The sequence below is a fragment of the Miscanthus floridulus genome, chromosome 2, assembly GCF_019320115.1.
Source record: "Miscanthus floridulus cultivar M001 chromosome 2, ASM1932011v1, whole genome shotgun sequence".
In the NCBI taxonomy this organism is placed as follows: Eukaryota; Viridiplantae; Streptophyta; class Magnoliopsida; order Poales; family Poaceae; genus Miscanthus; species Miscanthus floridulus.
This window is the reverse complement of record NC_089581.1, coordinates 149,109,134-149,132,756: the sequence shown is the minus strand read 5'-3', so window position 1 is coordinate 149,132,756 and position 23,623 is coordinate 149,109,134. Positions and strand designations below refer to the sequence as shown.

Sequence of the window (23,623 nt, the reverse complement as noted above, 5' to 3'; positions counted from 1 at the left end):
CATCCCCAGTCAACCCGCAGTCAACATCCGGTCAACCGTGCACGTTTTGCAGAAAAGCCCCCGCTTTTTCCAGAAATCAACCCGCGGTCCAGTCCAGTTCAAACTAATTTTTATTTAGTCCTGTTTTTATTCATTCAAGTCCCTGAAGTTTCCAGAAATAGTAAGCCCGGTCCAGATTTCATTTAAATTCAGATTTTTAATTATTTTAATTCGAAAATAGGTTAGTTTATTTATAGAATTGCCATTACATCTTATTTCATGCATAACTTTCACGTTTTAAGTCCGATTTGAGTGATTCTTTCGCTCATGTGTTCATAGAAATGTGTAGAACAGATCTATAAGCTTTTCAACATATGTTTTCACTGTTTGGTGTACTGTTCTAATAGAGTTCTATCTTGTATGCATGTAATGATTGGAATGATGCTTGATTGATGATTGGATCACGATTAGAGGGTGAGCCATTCGAGGTGACTAAGGACCCCCAGCAGGATCAGTAGTACTCCCAGGACGACTTTGAGGAAGGCAAGTATACCAAAGGCCCCTTGTTACCTATGAACTACTACCACTTACATTCATGCATGAGTTTAATTTGAATTGCCTTTAAGGACTTTACCTAGATGATTCATTGTACCACATATCCTTGATACCTGGGTTTATTGGGTAGGCATTTTGGATAGATGCTGCAGCACTTAACATGAAGTAATTATTAAACATATATAAAGACTATATGCAATGTGTTAAAATGGAGCTTTTTAGCAACAGATAGGGGGCTGGAGTACGGGGTTGAGTACTCTAGTGCCTCTCCATAAGGACTTTATCCTGAAGCGGCAACCCAGGAGGGACCGTACAACCCCGAGTGTCAAATGGCTCTAACTTTAACCTATTATCTAGTTTGTACTAGCTCGTCTGTAGCTCTAGTAAGGGGTAAGAGGGTATCTTTCCTTTTTCTGTTAGGGTGTGCACTGTGCTGCGATGCCCACGTGTGCCATTCCTTTGTAGCTACGACTTGTTAGTGCAACTAGCTAAGGGTTTCATAGTGAAACTCTGCCACACTTCCTGGGAAGAGGTGTAGTGGGTCTCGCGAACCCCAGCATTGGGAATCACGGTTTGGTGGGTAAAGATGTACAATTTCTGCAGAAATAATTAACCTGTTATAACAGCCGTGCTCACGGATACGAGCGGTCTGGATCCTTCGAGATTAGTGGTTACTGTGGATGAAGGATGGTTGGGAATTGAGACAAAGCTGGATGATACTTTAATACCACTTGGGAATTGGGACTGTTCATTAAAGTAGTAATTCAGGTTGCTAAAAATTGATCAACTAAAATTGCGAACCGCAGTCAAACAGTGTCAAGCCTATTTGAGACTCATAGATCCCTTTGTTATACTTGCTAAGCATGGTGAGCTTACACTTGCTTTACATCAAATGAAAATCCCAGATGGGTAATAGATAATGGATATGAAGAGTTTCCGGAGGATGTCCAGGACTACTAGGAAGACGTTCACCAGTTGGAGTCCCTGTGGCAGTTGGGCTAGTTTTTCCGCTGTGTTTGTAATAATATTGCCTTCGAGCAAACTTTGTATTTAACTTTATGATGAGATATGCGATGTAATAAGTACTTTACTTTGATACTACTGCAATTTGTGATATATGTATGTGTTTGGACATCCTGGGCGCACATATATGAGTACTTGGTTTTGCTTTGCAAAATTGGGTGCGACAACATTCCACCCCTCCTTCCGAGCGAAAGGAAGCGTGAGGATCATACCCAAAGTCAGGGGACCCCTGACAAACCTCTCGCTCCGCGCGGAGGCTAGAGGGCCTTTTCCTACAGCCTCGCCGAGACCCCCGCAACCCGAACCTGCGCTTGAGGGCTCGGCAAATGCAACAAGAACTACTCGTTCAGACGCAAAAATGAAGAAAGCCCCTAGAGGAGTAACTCCACTCCTCCAAGGGCTCGGGGGCTACACCCGGCGGGTGCGCTCGCACGCACCCATCAGAACCTCAAAAAACAAACCCCAATTCCCACGGGGCAGGTATAAAACAAGCCTCGGCAAGCCCTCAGGGGGAGTGCACGCACTCCCCCCGAGGCTTGAGGGCTACTGTCGGGTACCTTAGAATGGGGTACCCCAAGCAAACATCAAAAGGGTCGCTAAAGTCCCATCTAAAAAATAAAAAACTAGAAGGTAAGTCGTGGGTCCCTCACCCGCCACGACCGAGCCCACTGGGTCCTCCTCTCCCTCGCCTCGAGCCTCGAGCAGGAGGTCTCAGCATCCTCACGCAAACTCCGTTTCGTGCGAGGCTCTCCAGGGAAGGCCTCGGCAGGGAACGCTGTCTCCGCCTCGCCCGAGGCTCTCCACGGAAGGCCTCGGTAGGAGGTGCATTCTCCGTATCGCTCGAGGCCTCTCGCGCGAGGCCTCGGTAAGGAGCCTGATCTTCATCTCGCGCAAGGCCTCATTCTCCGTGTCGCTCGAGGTCGGCTCATCCATAGCCCGTCGCCCCCCGCCTCGGTCGACCCTCCCGACAGCACGTCACGTCTCATTAATACTTCAACCACTCCCGCAATCTCAGCCGGACGGTGGCTCAGCGCCACAGAATGGCCGACGTGACCCGAGGTCGCATCAGCGCCATACCGGCCGGGACAAGGCACGGCGAGGATTACCGGCCACTATGTCCTAACACTGTGTCCACGATCAGCGCCATACCGGCTGCGACAGGGTACGATGGGGATTACCGGCCACTGTGTCCTAACGCTGTACCCACGATCTGCCGCCCGCTCAAGGCCTCGGCACTGTACACCAGGGCCTCGGTGATCTTGGGGTTCGTGCCTGCCGAGACCTCCCCACCGCGGTGCGAGCCTCGGCACCGACTAAGTCTCGGTCTCGCGCACAGTCCATCCACAGTGGCTTGCACGTTCGCCGCCGCGTCCACTCCGAGGCATTCCCGAGGCTCCCACGACGCACAGGATCTGATGGGACAACCACGCCGCCCCAGTACTCCAAGGATGTACCACTCCTACGACCACGCCGCCACAGGAACAGGCCACAGGGCTCGGACGTGCCACCCCTATTGGCACGACGCCGCATAGTAATACATGTACGGTCCTTGTCCTCCCTTCAACTATAAAAGGAGAGGACTTGGGCCACTTAGGGGGAGACTGGGTAACACACGCACACATTACAGCCGCTTGAGAGCAACGTCTCAGACGGCCCACACGACACCCTGCTGAGACCTGGGACTAGTTCCTTCTCTCCCTTAGCTTGTAAACCCCCTACTACGAGCACTTCGGTGCAAGGAATACAAGTTCGATCTCTCAGACTAGACGTAGGGCACCGATTGCCCAAACCAGTATAAATCTTATGTCTCTTTGCATCACCATCCGGAATCGGAAGCACGCAGAACAAATTCACTAGTCGGTTGAGGACCCCCGGTCCAAAACACCGACACATGCTTACATTTGTGTTGTGCTGTGCAAGAAGGGTGGTTGCTTCATTTGATGTCTTTCAATGGCTCAGTTACTGTACACCGAGGATTGTGTGTAAGTGCTTGCCAACTAGACGACGACGTGCGTACCTACATGGCCTGCCACTATGATCGGAGGCTTCAATGGACCTGTACGTACTGCTGTTACCAGTGGAAGATGTATTGCAGTGGTATTTACTTTGATTTGGATGAATTCAAGAATATTTGCATGTAAATGGGATGTGTTTTTTTTTTTGGGTATTTTGCTCTACGTTCCCATTTCCTATAAAGGTCAGTGGTATCAATGATTTGTGAATGACCCTCTATGCCTTGTGGAGCAACCTAGTCACAACCTTTTGCCCCTCTTTACCTAAAGATCTGTCTAGTTAGTGTCTGGTGTTTGTCCTCCTTAATTGTTGGTCAGTAATATAGTGCTCCTCGAGTCATTTGTTCTTGCTTAAATAAGCTATACACATTTCAGCTATTACCATTCTCTTAATTAGTTTCAGAACAAAATTTTTACCTATAATCTTGATCTCAGTTATTTTCCAACCTCCCAGCTTAGCTCGCGAATTAAACAGTAGAACAATTAATCAGGCGGTCAGTATGGTGTTCTCTTTGGTAATAATATGCCCCATATGGCCGTATGACGTACTATATTATATTACTATATACGTGTGACATACAAGTACTTTACAGTTGACTAAACCACCTCAAGTTGAGTGGGCAATTAAGGATGATCATGCTTTAGCTAACATTCAATCTTCTTTATTAAGATGGATTGAGTGTGATTGATACTCTATTTACTCACTCTGTCAGTTCGACCGGAGCTACGATTGACACTTGTGATGATTTCTATCTGGACTCAACTGAAAATGTTAGCTTTTTATCTCTCTCTAACTTGAACTATTCTGCTAGGTCAGGATTGTACTACTCTCTTGGAGCTATCTATTCATCAGTTCTTTCCTGTCATGGATATTATACTCGTCACGAGCTCTCTACCTATTTCAAAATTTCACTGTCCCAATAGGCCTAGTTGAACAAGAAATGCCAAACCTAATTGGCCTCACCGACCCGTGCTTGTCGGCTTAATTTGAATTACTTGCATCAAATACCTAGATGAGTTGGACCGGAGAAGGGAGGAAACCTCGGATTGGGCTGTGTTTGTAGCGAGATGACGAGACATAACTTAACTGTTGAGTACTTCTGTAGAAGCATAACAAAACGAAATGACAACTCACTAGTGTTGCATTGCGTCTGCAGTGTCAAATGATCACTTCTCAACAGTAGAAAAAGGACTTGGATGTTTCAAGCAGTACATAGCCAACTTATTCCATTGATGGGATACATATGAAGCTAGCTTACAAGTAGGCGCCTACTTCACATGCCTGAGCATCGTGGGCTCATGGCGCCCTGCTTTTGTGCGTCTCATCTACAGCACACTAGCTACCATCAAAATAAAATATACAACGAAGGGAATGGTTTTTCACCATGGGAGTTCATATCATTCCACATATGAGAAGCACCACACTAGCTATTCATCTCAAAGTGAACATAACAATACGCTAAAATACTTAATTTGGTACCTAACAAAGCTCAACGTAGCTCAGAAGGGATAGACATAGAAAAGAAGTAAGAACAAAGAGAAAAATGTGAGGTAGAGAAGATCGAGTCAAAGGAAAGAAGTATCCCAGAGTTGGGTCTTACAAGGTAAGAAAAGATCTTGCAAGGTCAAGAAAACCTCACCTTGTGAAACCACAAACATGGCTGCGTAAAGAATTTAAAAAAAATGAGAATAGTGGCTTAGAATAAAAGGCTCAATCAGGATAACGCCGTGATAACGCTAGACATGAACTATCTGAACCGATGCTCCCGGTGGCCAAACTGAACGCTCTCTCGACTCTTCATGCCAAGCGGACACTCCCTGCTCACGGGGCTTGCCGGTCACAGAGCTCCTCTCCGTCTGATGAGAGAATAGGAAGAGTATCAAAGTGCAAGATCAAACACACACGGAGAAGAAGTCTGCCATATATGAAGTTCCTCTTGAGCTTACCGCAACGTTGCAGAGCTTCATCGTGGCTTCCATTCGACTCCAAGCTTTGTGCGAGACGATAACACTGCGAGGAAGTGGCATCAAACATTAGCGGTGCACACACAAACTGCAAGAAAGTAGCCTGTGATGAAGCTCAGGACGAGGAAGAGAGACTGCAAGAATGCACACACCGATTGATCTAGCTAGGTAGCCATCAGCCGGACGACCAGCGGCACGAAGGAGAACGAAAACGCCTCAGCTTCTCCAAGCCCAAGTGTTGGTCACCTTTGTGTGTGTCTGTGTGGTTGTGCACGGGTGCTGCGGTGAATAAAAAGGCCAAGGAGGAGGGAGGGGGGAGAGAGAGAAAGGGAGAGAGCAGGCTCAGGCTCAGGGGGCGCCGGACATGGGGACTTGGCAGTGTGTGTGTATGCAGATTTGGGGTCAGGAAATCTTTTGGGGAGTTTAAAGGGCATTTGATCTCTTCAGGCTTTTCAAGAGATCGATGTGCTATAGCTGGCCTTGGTCTAGTGCTCTACTAGTCTCTAGCGTGTGAGCTTGCGCCAAGCGGCCCAGGGAGGGCGTGGGAGATTGGGAGAGAAGCAATGCAGTTTGTCAGCTGTGTACTCGGTACTCCAGCTGAGATCTAGAGAAGGGTTTGTTGCTGTTAGCTTTGGGCGACATACTCAGTACTCCAGCAATGCAGTTTAGTCCTCTAGTCTTATTTCCTTTAAAACAAATTAAACCCATGTATTGACTCGTATGGTGTTTAATTTAAGAAATGAGACTATATATGATATATCCATCCTCTTCTCACCCTTACATCTTTGTTTGGTTTAAGAAACAGTATGCATTGGTTCATATCACTACTTCATAATTATAGATGTTCATACGAGAAATGAAGTATCACATCGATGTAATGCTCTTGAGAATTTAATATTTTTTTATCAAAACATTATTAACTGTATAAACGTGAGAAATGTATAGCTTTGATCCAAATTTATGCTATGAACTCATGAATCACAAAGGCATACTTAGCTAAGGCCTTCTTTGACAGAGCTTAGGCTTCTCCTAAAACTGAAAAATCACAAAAGCCATGTTTGGTGGCCTCTCCTAAACGGCTTCGGCTTTACTGTTTTTGGCTTTAGAACCTGTTTTTGTGCGTGCTCATTTTGGTAATCCTTTTAGTTAAGTCAATGAGGTTCTCACACAAGCCATGCAAAAGAATGTCTAAGGGCCTGTTCGGCTGGTATTAAAGTCGGCTGATAAGCCGGCTGAAGCTGTGTGCTGTGTTATTGTGAGAAAAAAATACTATAAATTCTAGCTGATAAGTCGGCTGATAAGTTCAAACGAACAAGCCAGAGTGACAAGATGATATCTCAAACCACATATAGCCCATTATACAGTAGTGTCGTAAAGTTGTTTAGGGCCAATTTGGTAGAGCTCATCCTAGTCTAGATTATCTATGGAAGTTGATTCTCTGTGAGGAGTAACTCTTTGACTGAGATTGATTCTCTATGATAAACTCTATGCATATAATTTCATAAGTGATTTTTTGACTGAAATTGATTCTCTAGGATAAACTTATACAGTGATTCTATGCGTAGAGTAAACCAAGAGAAACTATTTTTTCCAGCTCCCAGTCCTAGTTCGTTTCATAGAATTACTTTATAGAATCAGCAAAGAATCACTTCTTAGTAAAAAAAAACTCTTTCGCAAAGCTTCTTCTGGATTCACCCTGGAAGCTGCTCTGCCAAACTTGCTCTTAGTCATGGTGCTCATATAAGAAAATAGTATTCATTTTCTTTCAATTATACAAGATGTCGTACACGTGGTCACATAAAACACTATTGTGCATGTACACCACACTAACTTACTAGTGACAGATAATAATCACGGTGAAAGCACTTGAGGGTGTGAAATGTCCTGATATGCCTACATGGGTTGAATAGCCTATTTAAAATTCTATAAAAAATACTAGAGTAATTTGATTAGTAAGACAAACGGCATAATTGAAAGGTCCTAATGGCTAGAGAAGGGTAAATAGCTTATTAAAAATTTCTACAACAACACTTAACAAACCAGTTAGACAATTATGAGGTGAAACGAGTGTTGCGCTAGCCTACTAAAAATACAAGCCACCTACCATAATTCTAGTTTATGTAGTTTATATCCACACAATAACTATGTCGCTACACTAAGTTAGTGTGCTATCAAAAGACTAACTAAAGAGTCACACTAACCAAACTAACAAGCTCTCACAACTGGTTACACTAAAAAGCTTGACAACTAGTTTACGGTAATATAGAGAGTGAGCAAGATAGTTATACCGTCCTATCGAGGAGTGAATCAATCAATCACAAGGATGAATACTAATGAAAACCAATCACCTTGGAATCAAATGATGAACACAATGATTTTTTATCGAGGTTCACTTGCTTGCCGATAAGCTACTCCTCGTTGTGGCGATTCACTCACTTGGAGGTTCACGAGTTAATTGGCATCATATGCCAAACCATCAATAGGGTGCCGCACAACCAACATAAGATGAGGATCACACAAGCCACGAGCAATCCACTAGAGTACCTTTTGGCTCTCCGTCGGGGAAAGGTCAAGAACCCCTCACAATCACTACGATCGGAGCCGGAGACAATCACCACCCTCTGCTCGACGATCCTCGCTGCTCTAAGCCGTCTAGGTGGCGGCACCCACCAAGAGAAATAAGCGAATCCCATAGTGAAATGCGAACACCAAGTGCCTCTAGATGTAAACACCCAAGCAATGCACTTGGATTCTCTTCCAATCTCATAAAGATGATGAATTAATAATGGAGATGAGTGGGAGGGCTTTGGCTAAGCTCATAAGGTTGCTATGTCAATGCAAATAGCCAAGAGAGTGAGCTTGAGCCGGTCATGGGGCTTAAATAGAGAGCCCACACGAATAGAGCCGTTGTACCCCTTCACTGGGCACAACATGGGGTGACCGGATGCTCTAGTCATATCGATCGGACGCAGAAACCCAGCGTCCGGTCGCCCGATGCTTGCCACATGTCCCTTCTCTTCAAATACTGAGCGCTCAATCCCAACGGTCAAGTGTTGACCGGACACGCTGTTGCGAAGTGACCGAACGCTGGACCTCAGCGTCTGGTCGTTTCCAGTAAGCATCCAGAAATGATTTTTCACGACCAGACGCGTCCGGTCATGCTCGACCGGACACACCCAACGTCTAGTCACACGGCGACTCCCCTGTGCGCTGCCACGTCAGTAGGACCGGACGCACCCTGTCAGCGTCCGGTCACTAAGTGACCCAGCGTTCGATCAGAGACCGACGCTGCGCGCCCTTTGCTGCCACTGACCGGACGTGCCGGTCCAACCAAGACCAGCGTCCGGTTACTTACAGTGACCTCTATCTTTTTTGTCTAGGGCGCCGGTGGTACCGTCGGACTGCCCGCACTCTACAGGCGGACACTCTACTGGTAAAGTTCCTAACCCTTGCTCAAATGTTCCAACCACCAAGTGTATAATCTTGTGCACATGTGTTAGCATATTTTCATAAATATTTTCAAGGGTGTTAGCACTCCACTAGATCCAAAATGCATATGCAATGAGTTAGAGCATCTAGTGGCACTTTGATAACCGCATTTCGATACGAGTTTCACCCCTCTTAATAGTATGGCTATTGAACCTAAATGTGATCACACTCTTTAAGTGTCTTGATCACCAAAACAAAATAGTTCCTACCATTTATACCTTTGCCTTGAGCCTTTTGTTTTTCTCTTTCTTCTTTTCAAGTCCAAGTACTTGATCATCACCATGGCATCACCATCATCATGTCATGATCTTTATTTGCTTCACCACTTGTAATGTGCTATCTATTTGATCACTTAATAAACTAGGTTAGCACTTAGGGTTTTATTAATTCACCAAAACAAACTAGAGCTTTCAATAATATAATTTTACTCTAGCTCTACAAAGATTGCAAACCATCTATCCCAGCAATTATAGTTGCTATGATCACTAGCACACACAATATTTAGTCACTACTCATTAAGCTAGTGTGTCCTCATGGGCTAACTAAAGAGACACACTAACCAAACTAACAAGCTCTCAAAGTCTAGCTACTCTAAACAATTTGACAACTAGTTCGCGGGAAAGTAAATAAGAGAGTAGAGCGATTATACCGTCGCGTTGAGAGATGAACCAATCACAAGATGAATACCAATCAATCACCGAAAGAAATCCAAGAGACAAGTGACACCAATTTTCTCTCGAGGTTCACGTGCTTGCCGACACGTTAGTCCCCGTTGTATCGACCAACACTTGGTGGTTCGGCGGCTAATAGGTATCACACACCTAGCCCACCATAAGAGGTGCCACAAGAACCTACCCACAAGTAAGGTAACTTAATGACATGAGCAAATTACTAGAGCTACCTTGCAGCTCTTCGCGGGATAAGGTGCAAGACCCCTCACAATCATCGGAGCCAGCCACGAACAATCACCAACACGTGCCAAAGCTCTTCCGTTGCTCCAAATCATATAGGTGGTGGCAACCACTAAGAAAAATAAGAAATCTACAGCCACAACGATCCTCAAGTGCCACTAGATACAATCACTCAAGCAAATGCACTTAGAATCACTCTCAATCTCACTATAATAATGAATCAATGATGAAGATGAGTAAGAGGTATTTACTTAGGCTCATAAAGATGTCAAGTATATCAAAGTGCCAAGAGAATGAACTAAAGGCCGGCCAAGGTCTATTTAAAGACCCCTAAGAAAATCTAATCGTTATGCACTTCGAGGGCGACCGAACTCTGTGACCGGACACACCCCTGAGTCAGGTCAGGTGTGTCCAATCGCCCCAGCCAGCCAGTCACAGCGCGCCACGTCGTCCCCGTTCAAATTCCACCGTTGGCGCCTCAATCAATGACCGGACACTCCACTTCACTCGACCGGACTCCAAACTCCCGAACGTCAGGTCAGTTCCAGTAAGGATACAGAGCGTGATTTTCTTGATCGGACGCGTCAGGTTCGAGTTGACCGAATGCGCCGATGAGTCCAGTCTTTACTTTGCGCGAACAACTCGGCTACATCAGCGTATGTCACTACCAACCGGACGCAGTCCTTGCGCGTCCGGTCATTTATTCGCTGCTGAGTCCGGTTGAGACTTGGCCACTTTGGCCGCGCTCAACACTGACCGGACACGCCCTGAGGTGTGTCCGATCACCCCGGCGCCAGCGTCTGGTCATGCACCTTCACCTCCTTTTCTTTTTCTAAGTCTGCAACTTCACCCTTGCTTCTAACTTGCTAACTATAAAGTGTAGAACTTGTGTGCACGTTTGTTAATATTTTTTTAAAGCATTTTACAAGGGTCAAAGTTAGCACACTAGGTTTCTAAATGCAATGCATGAATCATGTCACCTAGTGGCGCTTGATAGACCGTTTAGCCAAAGATTTCCCCTCGATCCTAGATCACTCACACCTTCTATGATGTCTTGAGTGCAAACCAAAAATGGCCCCTATCATTATATCTTAGCCTTGAGCCCATTTTTATTTTTCTCTTTCTTCTTTTCCAAATGTGAAGTACTTGATCATCTCTTTTGTGGCCATCACCTTCACTATGGCCATCATCTAGCTTCACCTCTTGGGTTGAAACACCTTATCTATTTCACACACTTAGATTAAAGGTTAGTCCTATGTTTCATCAATTAACCAAAATCAAACTAGAGCTTTCAGGGGGTGTAAATCATGGCTAGTAGAATTTGATTTCATGATGGTGGAATCCTGGAGTCACATCCTTGTGTCTTCACTCTCCACGGCTACACGGCAAAACAAATTGGTGCTTCGAAGGAGAGAATGCTTAAGTTTGTTTTCAAGCACGTGTTTAAGGTTTGCCAACATGATATAGTTAAAGCCTACCTAAGCATTACCTCTCCGTTCTAAAATGAATATTGTTTAACTTTTGTTCTGGGTTAAACTTTTCTAATTTTGATCGAACTTATAAAAAAAGTGCATTAGCATCAACAATACTGTAACAAATAAATGCATTGTCAAGATTCCACGGTGGATTTAACAACATTAATTTAGTGTTATGGATGTTCCGTTGCATTGCAATGTGTCCTTCCGTCCACGGCGATCAGTCACGTCCTCTCAGTTCCAGGGGTGTTTGGATGCAGGAACTAAAGTTTAAGAGGTGTCATATCGAATATCATATAGGGTATCGTATGGAGTGTTTGGATAGTAATAAATCAGTAATCCGTGAGACGAATTTATTAAGCCTAATTAATCCATTATTAACATATGTTTGTGGTAGCACCATATTGTCAAATCATAGACTAATTATGGTTAAAAATTTATCTCATAAATTAATCTTAATCTATGCCTTTAGTTTCGTAAATAGTTTATATTTTATATTTTATACATGTGTTATATGCCATGAGATGTGGACTCAAGTTTATAAGGTGGAATAGGACAGAGCCGCCGGTCACATCCACTAAACAACGAGACTCCTGTCGGCGGCCGGCCGCTCCCTAGCCTCCCTTGGCCCTTGCTCCAGCAGTCCTGCTCAGCTGAAGTAACGAAGAGCTAAAAACTCACGACGTCACGTCCGCTGGCGCTCATGCGCTTCACGTGATCGAGACAAAATACTCACGGCTCATCCGGCTCGACTCGACTCAACTTGGCTCGATTCATTTAAACTTTTTCATAAGCTGAGCTGGAAGTCTAGTTGTTTTAACGAGCCAGCTCGCGAGCTGCTCACGAGCTCAAATGTGTTGAGGCCTATCAGCCCACGACCATAAATTTAGAAGATAATAATGCTGACCTAGAAGTGTATACCTATTTTATTAATATGTAATCCTTATTTTCAGTTATTTTATATGAATTTTGATTTTATAATTGTTGTGGCACTTAAATGTTGATTTATGGATTGTTTTTTAAGGGAGAAGATGATGATGCTGACATTGAACTTGTGGATTTTTCTAAATCTATGATGGCAAGCAACTAATAAGTATACTAGAACTGCATGGATCATGGATGGATCAGCTATGTTGCATCGTTGATACTTTTGATAAACCTGATATATATTAATCATGTATGGTTACATAATGGTAGACGTCGTCTTTTAAAATTATTATGATATAAATATTATAAACATATGTGTCCTATTTTTTTTAGTAACTCGCGAGCTAAATGAGCTAGCTCGAGCTCACTAACTAGCTGAGCTAAGATGTTCTTCTAGCGCGTAGAATTAACGAGCCAAGTCTGAGTTAGCTCACTGACAAGCCACCTCGAGCTGGACCGAGCGAGCCGAGCTGGTTTGTTACCGCCGTAAACCCAACCCCACACACACATACAAAAACACGCTAAACGTATGAGCACATGCCGTCGCGGCCTCCCATTCCATTCCACGACGGAAATAATAAAAGCGGCCTCGCGCGCCGTACCCCGTAGGCCGTAGACGAGCGGGTCCGAGCGCCGTTCCCACGGAATATTTTGCTGGAATCCCCAGGCGCGGGCGCATGGAACTTCACGTGCGCTGCCTGCCGCTTGCTCGGCCCGCCCGCCCGCCCGCACAAGCACAACTGCACAGGCAGGCAAGGGCGAGGTGCGGAGCGCGCCGGGAGTCGGGATCGGGACGCGCACGCACGGGCGCGTCAACTGTGGAGGGCTGGAGGCCTGGACCCTGGAAGCGGGCCACCACACCACGGGCCACGGCTCGACCACCTCGTCGCCTCGTCTCGTCTCGGCCTCGAGGAGCGGGCGAGCGTCGGTCGGTCAGAGGTCAGAACGAGCTGGGGCCTGGGGCGGCCCGAGACGGAAAACCCCTTACTCTGGTTGAGCCGGACTGGCGCGTGTTCAGCTCCAAAAATAGTTCAAAAAAGTGCTATAGGATCCGTCACATCGAATCTTACGATACGTGCATAGAGCAGTAAATGTAAATAAAAAAAACTAATTACACAGTTTGGTTGGAAATCGCGAGACGAATATTTTGAACCTAATTAATCCATGATTGAACACTATTTACTAAATAAAAACAAAATTACTACAGTACCCAAATTCCAAACTTTCACTCCGACTAAACACAGCCTGACCGGAGCACGAGAATTTTACACGACCATCGATCGGCAGCCCGTGCCTCGTCGTCTATGGACGGATTAAGAAATGGAGGAGCAGACGCGTGTCGACGTCCTGGGATGATGCTCGCTGATCCAGCGATAGATGTGACCCGGCCATTACTGATTGCTTTAGGATGGCACGTACTACAGTGCCACTACTATTCCGTAGGAGGGGGTATATACCATGCCTGGGAATTGCTCTTCACACTAGCCGCACTGTGCCTGTATGCACGACTGCACGGCCTCCAAAAACCCTAGTGAAAACTGCGCTTTGTTTAGATCACCTCCAAATTCTAAGTTTTTTCACTCTCTCTCCATTACATCAATTTTTAGCCACTTACATGAAGCATTAAATGTAGGTAAAAAAAATAACTAATTGCACAGTTTAGTTAGAAATCACAAGATGAATCTTTTGAGCTTAGTTGGTTCACGATTGGACAATATTTACCAAATAAGACGAAAGTGCTACTATTCATCAGGTTGAAATTTTTTGCAATCTAAACATGGCCCTGGTGGTGAATGAATGATGAAAGGAATGGCCCGGAGGAAATCGGCCAGACGAAGCCCAAATTAGGCCTTGTTTACTTCTATCACGTATGCGTGAAGTATTAAATATAGACTAAAAATAACTAATTATATATATTGTGACTAATTTACGAGGCAAATTTTTTAAGCCTAAGTAGTTCATGATTTGACAACATGACGCTACAGTAAGGCCCCGTTTGGCAGGGCTTCTTCACCGGCTTCAGGAGCCATTTGGAGCCATTTTCAACCAAATAGGATAAAGTAAAATAGCTTCACTTGTGAAGCCCCTAAAAACATGCTCTCACAGTGATTTGGGGTGGGATGGAGCAAAAAAAAAAATGGCTTCTCTCGGCTCCTCCTCCAGGCCCCTAAAAACATGCTCTCACAGGGAAGCCATTTTGCCAAACGGTTTACCAAAACCGCTTCAGCTCCACTGGTGGAACTGTTCGTGGAGCTGAAGCAAAAAAAATGGCTTCACTAGTGAAGTGAAGCCCTGCCAAACGGGGTCTAACATGTGCTAATGATGGATTAATTAGGCTTAATAAATTCCTCTCGCGGATTACCGAGGACTTCTATAATTTGTTTTATTATTACTATCCGAACACTCCCATGTGATATCCCGATATGACACCCCATGTGACATCCCTAAACTTTACTCTCTAGATTTAAACATCACCTTAGTTGGGCTTCTCTACCTGCTGCATAGGCTCTCTGGCCTGGATATTCCCTACGAACAGCCCAAACTAGCGTTCAATACAAAATGCCTATACCGACTTATTTCGACGATTCCCGTTGACACAGGTGAAATTTGGATCTCAAACCAAAGTGATAGGTTAGCTTATGAAATGGGTTAGCTTTCTATCCATACATGGATCGTAAAAAACGGAGTCTGTATGTTGTATACGACCTTGACGTCCGTTTTACTACAGGTTGCTCCTATAGTCCGAGATGGACTCGAACTTAACATGGACTGAGCCTCCAACTTTGCTTGGACGCGTCTTTGCTTGCCTCCTAAGGTCGTGCCTCCAATTTTGTTTCTCTTCGAACATGAACAAATTGTCTCCTTCGACTCTCAAACAATTTAACTATCTCTTTATCCTGGTTTTCGTTTACAAACTACCCCATCGGATGATCCTATGCACGTCTTGTTCAACTTGGCAATCCTTACTGAAGATCGTCGTATATGATCTGCCGAGCCTGATCAACTGATCTGATCGGTGATCCGGTGAGAATCTTTAGGTAATGTTTGTTGTTTCTTCTACGTTTCAACTTGGATCTTGTTTAGGAGAAAACTTAGACTCCGACGATACTTTGTGGGTGGGTGGGCGAAAACATTTTCCTTGTTAGTATTAGTCTATGTTTGATATTTGGAATTACTCTAAATTTTCAGAACAATTCAACTTCAATACGGAGTACTTCATACAAAATGTATACCCTAGGTTTATAGCCCAGACCGCACTTAAGAAACATATTCCAGACCAGTCAAAAAAGTGCAATTGAAACTTATACATCATGTTCTTTGTGAGACTCATACAACAAACTATATTTTTTTATATATACTCACTCTGTTTTAAATTATAAGTTGTTTTAGTTTTGTCTTAAGTTAAATTTATCTAGCTTTAACCAAGATTATAGAGAAGTAAACAACCATATGCAATATCAAACAAGACTTATTAAATACACCATAAAATATATTTTAATAGTGTATTTAACTATTTATTTGATATTGTAGATTTCAAGTCTTTCTATAAATTTGTACAAGGATAGACAAATTTGTCTTAGACCATAACTAAAATGACTTGCAATTTAAAATAGAGTCAACAAGAATTAAAAACGAAAAAGATAGATCCAGTTTACTAAGAAACATTTTTAGGGCACCAAGATCATTTATGAATGTTTTAGACCATTATTGTATTTAAAATTTTGATTTTCTAATTTCCATCAGTGTTGCTTTGATATCATCACTAATAAATAGTTAAATTGAAAGTATGGTTAGTTTCCAACTGACCAGAAATCGTTTCCATATAAAAGGCATCGTTTCCTACCGTTTTCAGCCATGGAGTTAACCCCTTCGTGTAAATACATTAGTGTACAACTAGCAAACATGTTTATGCGCTACAATGGAACCCAATACATTTTAAAGTCAAATTCCATACCATCATTGGACGCAAATCATTCTAACTCATATGAACATAGGTCGGGAGTCCATATGACAAAACAAAACATGGATGAGCATTTTGGGAATAAAAAATGTAGATCAGAAGAAACTCTTTACTCTTCAATATTATATCAGGTAGAGAGTCGACCATTACAGAGATGTAGCCATTACTACCATACCATGACCTCAACTGCACAATATCATTGTCAGATTCAGATGAAATGAAATTCCGAATCATCTGAATTTCAGGTGATGACAGGGAAACATCGGCACTCGCAGTAGGAGGTGTGCTCGTGAAAGCTGCAATGACCGCACCAGAGCAAATGCAAGGATGAGACGCAGAACCGTCCATCCATAATGTTGCTGCGTCTCAAATTTCAATACTACGTTTTTGCAATTCAATTATGAAGTTCGATCAATATGTCTGGTCATTTCATCTTCTCATTTGCTGTCGACTGCGTAATATGCATAGCTAGACAGTGATTTAGGCCTCGTTTGGTTACAGCGCTACGACACGAGGAACAGTTCCGGCCCCGAAAAGCTAATATAAATGAAACTAGCGGCCTGGAATTCTTCCCGGAGGTCATTCCCGGTAACCGAACAGGGCCTTACAGGGTAAACACAACATTAGTGATGTCCGGGAATTTCTCCTTGATGGCCGCCTTGATACCGCTGCCGATGGATTCCGGCCCGTCGTACCTCACCAGGCAGTCCTCGCCATCGACGGCCAGCACATCCACGCTCCCGCCGTAGTTCGCGATCGCTGGCCGCAGTATGTCCAGGTGCCGGTTCACAGCCTGCAGCAGCAGCACCAAAGGATCCGCTTGCCAATGAGTGATATTGGTTATAGTACCAGTGTACTGCAACGGTGCTATGCTACGGTGGTGGAGTTCGCTCACTGACCTCGGGCGTCGTCTCCGCCTCCGCCGGCGGCTGATCCCCGTCGAACACCTGACGGATTTCCTTGAAAGCGTCGCCGAACTTCTCCTTGAGCACACGCTCGATGCCCATATTCATCGTCGTCGTCGAGCTGGGGCAGCTGCCGCAAGCTCCTACATGTTGCAACCAGGGAAATCGACTGGTATAAGATTTTGATCCTACCCTACCAATCGAAGTCCACAAGATTTATTTACCTTCAAGCTTGAGGGAGATGACACCATCCTCGACGGCAACGACAGTGACGTTGCCGCCGTCAGAGATGAGGTAGGGCCGGACGTCGTCCAGGACGCGATCGACGTTTTCTGGGGTCAGCTCGTACGTCGCCGCCGAGTAAAGGCCGCCTCCCGGCGCCGGCGGTGTGGATGCGGAGGCCGCGGCCAGGCATGCCCGCGAGCCGGAGGTCCAGATCTTGGAGGTTCCGAATTGGAGGCGCCGAGGGGGTGGTAGTGGGTTCGATTTGGCGATTCGGATGCGGATTCGCGGCGGAGGAAACAAGACGGCGGCGGCGGCGGCGGCAAGTGACGCTTCCATGGGATTGTGTGGTTGCGTGTTAGCGTGCGCGTTTGCTCTTTTTGCTGCCGTCCAAGAAGTTGGGTCAAAGAAATTTACAAAATGTAGCGGAAATTACAACAGAAGTTACCTGCTTCTTTCGTCGATATTTTCTTTCGAGAGCATGTGTTAAGAAGAAAGGAGTGTTACAACAACATCTGTGAGTTTTGATGGAACAAGTAGCAACCCGTCTAAGTAAATAGCAAAAGCTATGAATTTTAAAAACGAAACATCTTATAATTTAGAATGTACAGAGTATTTACTAATAATTTATATATGGACTACTTAGTTTTTTTCCTCTACATTCATTTGGAGATCAAGTTGTCTATTTTTCATAGTTTGTATAAACTTTTTTGCCATTAGCAGTTGTGTTTTACATGGAATTTGTGTTTAGCTAGCTTTTTCTTTCCAAAGGTTAATTTTCTTAATTTGTTTAAAAAAACTCGGCCAGCCAGGGGTATGACCTCTCCTAGGGTATTGTAATTAAGGTAGAAGATATCAACCATGGTCGCTGAGAAAATCCCCAAACCCAAGCATTTGGTGGCTAGGGGATTTTTTTAACAACGCGTGCCATGAGCTACCAACTCGTAGGCACAAGCAGGCCTGTTAGTATATAGGTTCTAGCGCCCACCAGTGAACACATATTTTGCCATGTTAGCAATGTTAGAATCCTGTGTACGCTAATTTACCAAGTTGTTGCATGTATTCGTGCAATTTACAAGTTATTGGACCAATGTACACCCACTCGTCCAGTTGTTGCATGTAGATGTATTTCAATCTATGCATAACTATGAGTTTACCACCTAAAAAAATCTTGAAAATATGTCGGTTGGCGGATATTATCATATAGGGATTTGCTAAATTTCAGGTGCCTGATTTTTAGTTTTCTTTTAGACGACGATTATTGCATATATTTTATACTAAAATTTCTGTAAACACAATCCGTAATTTTTTATTCCAAGAATAAAAACACGTTAGACAAAACCACAAACCTTATTACCTAAGCGACACTTTGCAAGTGAAGTTAAGCTTCACATCTGGCGTATCCGTGAAGAATTTCATGTGCAAATTATGAATCAGTTAAATTCTTTGTAAATTTTCTTTTTGTCGTCCTCTCCCTGCCTTTGGGGTTTAGTTTTGCTCTATATAGGTAAATTCTCTTTGGGTTAGCTAATGGCTACCCCTTTCTCCTTTTGTACACCTATCCTGATCTCTTAATAAAAGCCCTGGGGAGCAAAGCTCCACAGTTCTGGTAAAAACAAAACCCACAAACCTGACAAAATCTAATATATGTTGGCACAAAGACAATTTATAATTATTTTATAGTTAGACAAGGACAAAAATTTGATATATTATGACACAAAGACAAATAAAAAATCATAAAGTATTAATTTACCTGTACTAATTGATAGTACCAGAGTGTTGCCTGAAATCATCTTAAAATTTAGGCACCTGAAATATAGGAGAGATGTATCATATATTGTCCTCTATGATGAAAAGAACTACAGTATTTAGACCATGTTCGAACAACAAAGATGCATGTACAGAACAGATATGGGTAATTAAAAGAAACATGTTCATAAGCCATTCATAAAGGAAAGTACATTTTTTTTAGATAATGGAAATTTATTTGATGAAGAATAATAAACGGTCCGTTTTTGTACATCCAAAGATGCATGTACAGAACAGATACTTATTACAAGGTTTTTAAACCAACAGACAGACTGAAACGAAGAGGACATTATTTCAAACAAATTTTGAGTGAACAAACAGAAGTCCTTCAAAACAAGCACCACACAATTTGTAGATGAGCAAAGCACAAGCGCAAGGATCAGCAGTGCCGTTTCGGAATGCAGATCTGGCCAGTCATGTGCCAACTTTCACCTCCATCAGGATGAGCATAAGGGCATGCCGGTGTGTACTCGTCCTCCATGACCAGGAGGTTCCACTGCGCATGAGGGTCATGCGTCGAGAACACGGTCCAAGCAGGAGTGGAGTTCTCGTATCTGCTGTGCGTGACGCGCACGAACTTGTCCAGGTCTTTGTTCTTCTCCATGTCGTCCGGGTCGATGTCGACGGAGAAGATGTCGCCGTAGGGCCTGACGGAGTGGAGGAAGGTCGGCAGAGACATCGGGTCGGCGGACACCGCTGCGAGGTCCGACGTCACGGCGATGCTCCGCCCGTCCGGGCTGAACACCGGGTGGTTCACGTGCCCGGACAGGTCATACCCACTCCTGATTACCCTCACCACCGAGCAGTCGCTGACGTTCATCAGGTACACGGCGAAGTACCCCGGGTCCAGGCCGTGGTCGCGCTCCGGCGCGTCGGCGGGCTTGTCGCGGTTTGACGCGAACACGATCAGGTTCCCATCCGGAGACCACTGGCAATGCGTGTCGATCCAGTTGCCTTCAGTTAGCCGTGTCACCTTGCCACCTCCGACCTCCCCGAACTCTGCGTCCTCCATTATGTACAGATTCTTGTAGTTCTTGTCTCCTCCATCTCTCGTTGATCGAAAAACAAATTTCGTACCTACATATATATCATGGTTTACCCACCGTCAGAACGTTGCAACTTTATTTCTACCTTTCAGGAAGCAATATATTCTGTAGCTAGTAGTAGATGTAACTGGAGCAGAACGGCAAGACCGCAAGAGCGACATTATCTTACCATCAGGATTGGTGTAAGGGAAGGCATTGTTGAATCTCCCCTTTGTGAGCTGTCGCGTCTGTCTTTGTGCGCGTGCAGCACGGGATACATCAGGGATGGCATGGATTTCCAGTGTTTCGTTAGCTTTGAAGGATGGCCCCATGCATACGTACAGTATATCTTTCTTTTGGTTCCACACTGGTGAGAAGATGCTGTCTGGGCCATCTGTCTGTAGAAACAACACCAAATCGCTCATAATTGAGAAAGGCATATTCCTCTGGTTATAAACCATTGCAAGCTTGCAAAATTCACCTGTTTCTCCATTAGAGAAACATAAACTAAAGGAGCCAGTTCCTTACCTCGAAGACCACACGCAATCCCTGGCTATCTGCCAACCACACGGCTTTGAACTCGTTATCGACGAATGCAAGCTTAGAACCATCTTTCGAAAACGTTGGGAACACACCAGACACCCTAAACAGTCCAACATCTTCGAGTGGCGATTGCACCTTAAGAAAATGTCTCGGCACATCATCTCCATGCTGCAGAAAACAGTATTTCGATCACATGGCCCCAAATTATCCCCATAATGACTATGTATTTCAAGTGGATCGGAGGAGTTTAATGAACAATATGTACCTTGAGAAGGTCGCTTTTGCAACGATGATAGCCAATGTACTTGCCACCGTCCATCACGAAGGGGTTGAAATGGTCGGCTTTTGCCCTGGTGTTCTGCGTTATTTGCAACGGTTGTTCCTGTGCACTCATGTCAAAGATCTCAATGTGCCGGTACTGGGCTTCGTTGCGAACATCAGTGAACTCAGACTTCTGGCGAATGGTTGCAACTGCTACTCTGGTCTCATCAATAGCTGCCGGAGTCACTGCATCGAATGCGTCAGGGGTCACCCGGACTGTTTCACCAGTGCTCAGGTTGTACCGAAACACTCCCCAAATGTCCCCAACCTTCCTGTGAAAAAATATGACGTTTTCACTGCCCCACGATGGCCAGCCACCATTTTCTATCACTCGCCTTCGCTCCAGAGATGGATTCTCTAAGCTCGTCACGTAGATGTTTGTCTTCAGATCCTTAATCTCGCCATCCCATGTCTTACCTTGGAATGAAGCCAAAGCGATCTTCTTCCCAGATGGTGACACAGAGGGACTTATATCAAATGTTCCTGTTGAAACAGAATTACAAGATCAATGATCAAATTAAGTAGAAAGGAAATACTAATATCTAGTCATGCATCTAACCACAAGTAGGACTGTAGGAGATGGATCAAACAGCAGAAGGCTTCAAGAGAAAGATCAGTAACCTGACCTGGTGGGGTGAGCCGCTCAGTTTCACCGGTTCTAAGGTTGGTTTTGTAAACAACGTTCCAGGGGCAGCGCCGTTCTTGGACTGGCTCCTTGGTAGATACATAGACAAGGTAATGGTCAATTGTAGATCCATCCACCTCGTAGCCACCAGCAATGCAGCCATTGTCCTCCAAACGGGCACCACTGAATAAGTCGGAGCCATAGATGTCCGCCAAGCTGAAGACCCTGACTTCATTGTTGGCAGTGAAGCGAAGGGCTACATGAAGTGTTTCCAAGTTGTGCTCTCTTTCGGAAACAAAGACCAGACCAGTGAGACGGCCAGAATCAACATCGTCATCTATGACGGCTTCATGAGCCAGTCTCGGGCGCTTGATGATCGTCTTGAGAGCCGCTGGTGGAATGGGTCGGCAGTTGTAATTGTAGGACAAGCCGTCCGTCAGGTGGAGCTCATCCTGCCTGGATGATGGCAGAACTGGACAGCAGAATATGTCCAGGGCCACCGGTGGTCTGTAGGCCGTAAAGAAGGCAATGCTGCCTCTACTCTCGCCCATTCTAGCGAAGTAGATGTGTTTGCTTTTGGTGTTACTGGTGATGAGCAGATGTAAGAATGTAAGCAAGAGTGATGAAATTATCGAATGATGCAAGAGTAAGGCATTTTCAAAAGGCAGAAATGCAGGGTATATATAGAGGGAGAAGGCAGAGCAGCTATACATATTTCAGTACGTGACTCAACAGCTAGCCTCTTTACTATAATATTATTAAAATAAAATAATTGATTTGTCATGTCCAGGTCCCTGGTTGATTACTACTTGCTCCCTCTGTCCCAATTTATCTGTCGTTTTTTGTGTCCGTGCCACGACTTTAACTTAATTTGTACAAAATATGTGCAACATTTGTGTCTCCAAATAAATTTATTAAAAAACTAGATTCAAAGATCTTTCCAATGGTGTTAATTATGTACCATAAATAATAATATTTTTTAATATATATATATTATTAAAGTTATTTCTCGAAAAGCGAGAACGACAGATATTAGGAGTATTCATGTAAAACAGTGCCCAGGGTGTGTAGCACGTGGGCTTCTCCTTACATTTTAGTGTACTTCACTGTTCACATATACTGTTCGGGTGGAATTCGCGCGTCCTGATTGTTCAGACTACTATTCTATCATTGTTCATAGACACGTCCTGACCGCTCCGATTAAATGCGCGGATCATTCATGCGTCCTGAGCATCCCATTACTGTTCGTTCACTGTTCACAGCAATGGCTCCGATTACTCGCGTGGATAGACCTACTATACACGCAACAGTATTAATTAATTATTCCAATCCTTAACTACGACGAGGCTTGTTTTATAAACATGCAAATATAATATAATATTCTCTGAAAGGTCATCACTGCACAGTGATCTCGCGCGATATCTCTGGACGGATGGGCCCAGATCTTGCTTACAGGCAGGTGGTCCCCAGTTATCGCGTTGGATCCAGCTGGGCCAATCCGGGGCCCAGCGACCACTCCGGGTCCCGCTCCGGATCACTTGCTCCCGGGACGCAGAGTCCCATACACGCTACACGAGACGTAACCTCCGCTCACCCCACGACGCGTGTCCCGAAATAGCCGGTCCCTCCTCCATGGGCCCCGTCTCCACCACCACATCCCCACTTACACCGCGCCGGGGCCACCTGTCATCTACTACATATTTTCGTTATTGTAGCACTGGTCCAACCTGTCAGAAAAGCTTGGGGTGGCTGGGAGGTCACGAGTCACGCACGGATGCGAATCTTAAGGCCATGCGCATGCTAATGCTTGCCCTAATCCGAATGGTCGCTCCCATAATACACCTTAATTAATCATGAATGCACTGCAAATTTGACC

At 44.6% G+C, this 23,623-nt stretch overlaps 2 protein-coding genes across 3 annotated transcripts; both read right to left on the bottom strand.

Annotated features, from left to right (window-relative positions):
• Positions 1 to 16,666: 16,666 nt before the first annotated feature.
• LOC136532731 (nifU-like protein 1, chloroplastic) lies at positions 16,667 to 17,815 on the bottom strand. Of its 2 annotated transcripts, XM_066525331.1 has the most exons (4): positions 17,427 to 17,807; positions 17,197 to 17,345; positions 16,905 to 17,090; positions 16,667 to 16,780 (listed from the first exon to the last, which is right to left on the bottom strand). In XM_066525331.1, exons 1-4 carry the CDS (start codon positions 17,761 to 17,763, stop codon positions 16,778 to 16,780), a joined length of 675 nt encoding a protein of 224 aa, XP_066381428.1. In that variant the 5' UTR covers positions 17,764 to 17,807; the 3' UTR covers positions 16,667 to 16,777. The 2 variants fall into 2 exon arrangements, with proteins under 2 accessions (XP_066381428.1, XP_066381421.1); XM_066525324.1 differs by having other exon boundaries at positions 16,667 to 17,090; positions 17,427 to 17,815.
• Positions 17,816 to 19,386: 1,571 nt separating this feature from the next.
• On the bottom strand, positions 19,387 to 22,416 carry LOC136532721 (uncharacterized). Its single transcript, XM_066525317.1, has 5 exons — positions 21,749 to 22,416; positions 21,067 to 21,605; positions 20,787 to 20,969; positions 20,449 to 20,656; positions 19,387 to 20,310 (listed from the first exon to the last, which is right to left on the bottom strand). The coding sequence occupies exons 1-5, from the start codon at positions 22,296 to 22,298 to the stop codon at positions 19,613 to 19,615; spliced, it is 2,178 nt and encodes a 725-aa protein (XP_066381414.1). The 5' UTR covers positions 22,299 to 22,416; the 3' UTR covers positions 19,387 to 19,612.
• Between the last annotated feature and the right edge of the window lie 1,207 nt (positions 22,417 to 23,623).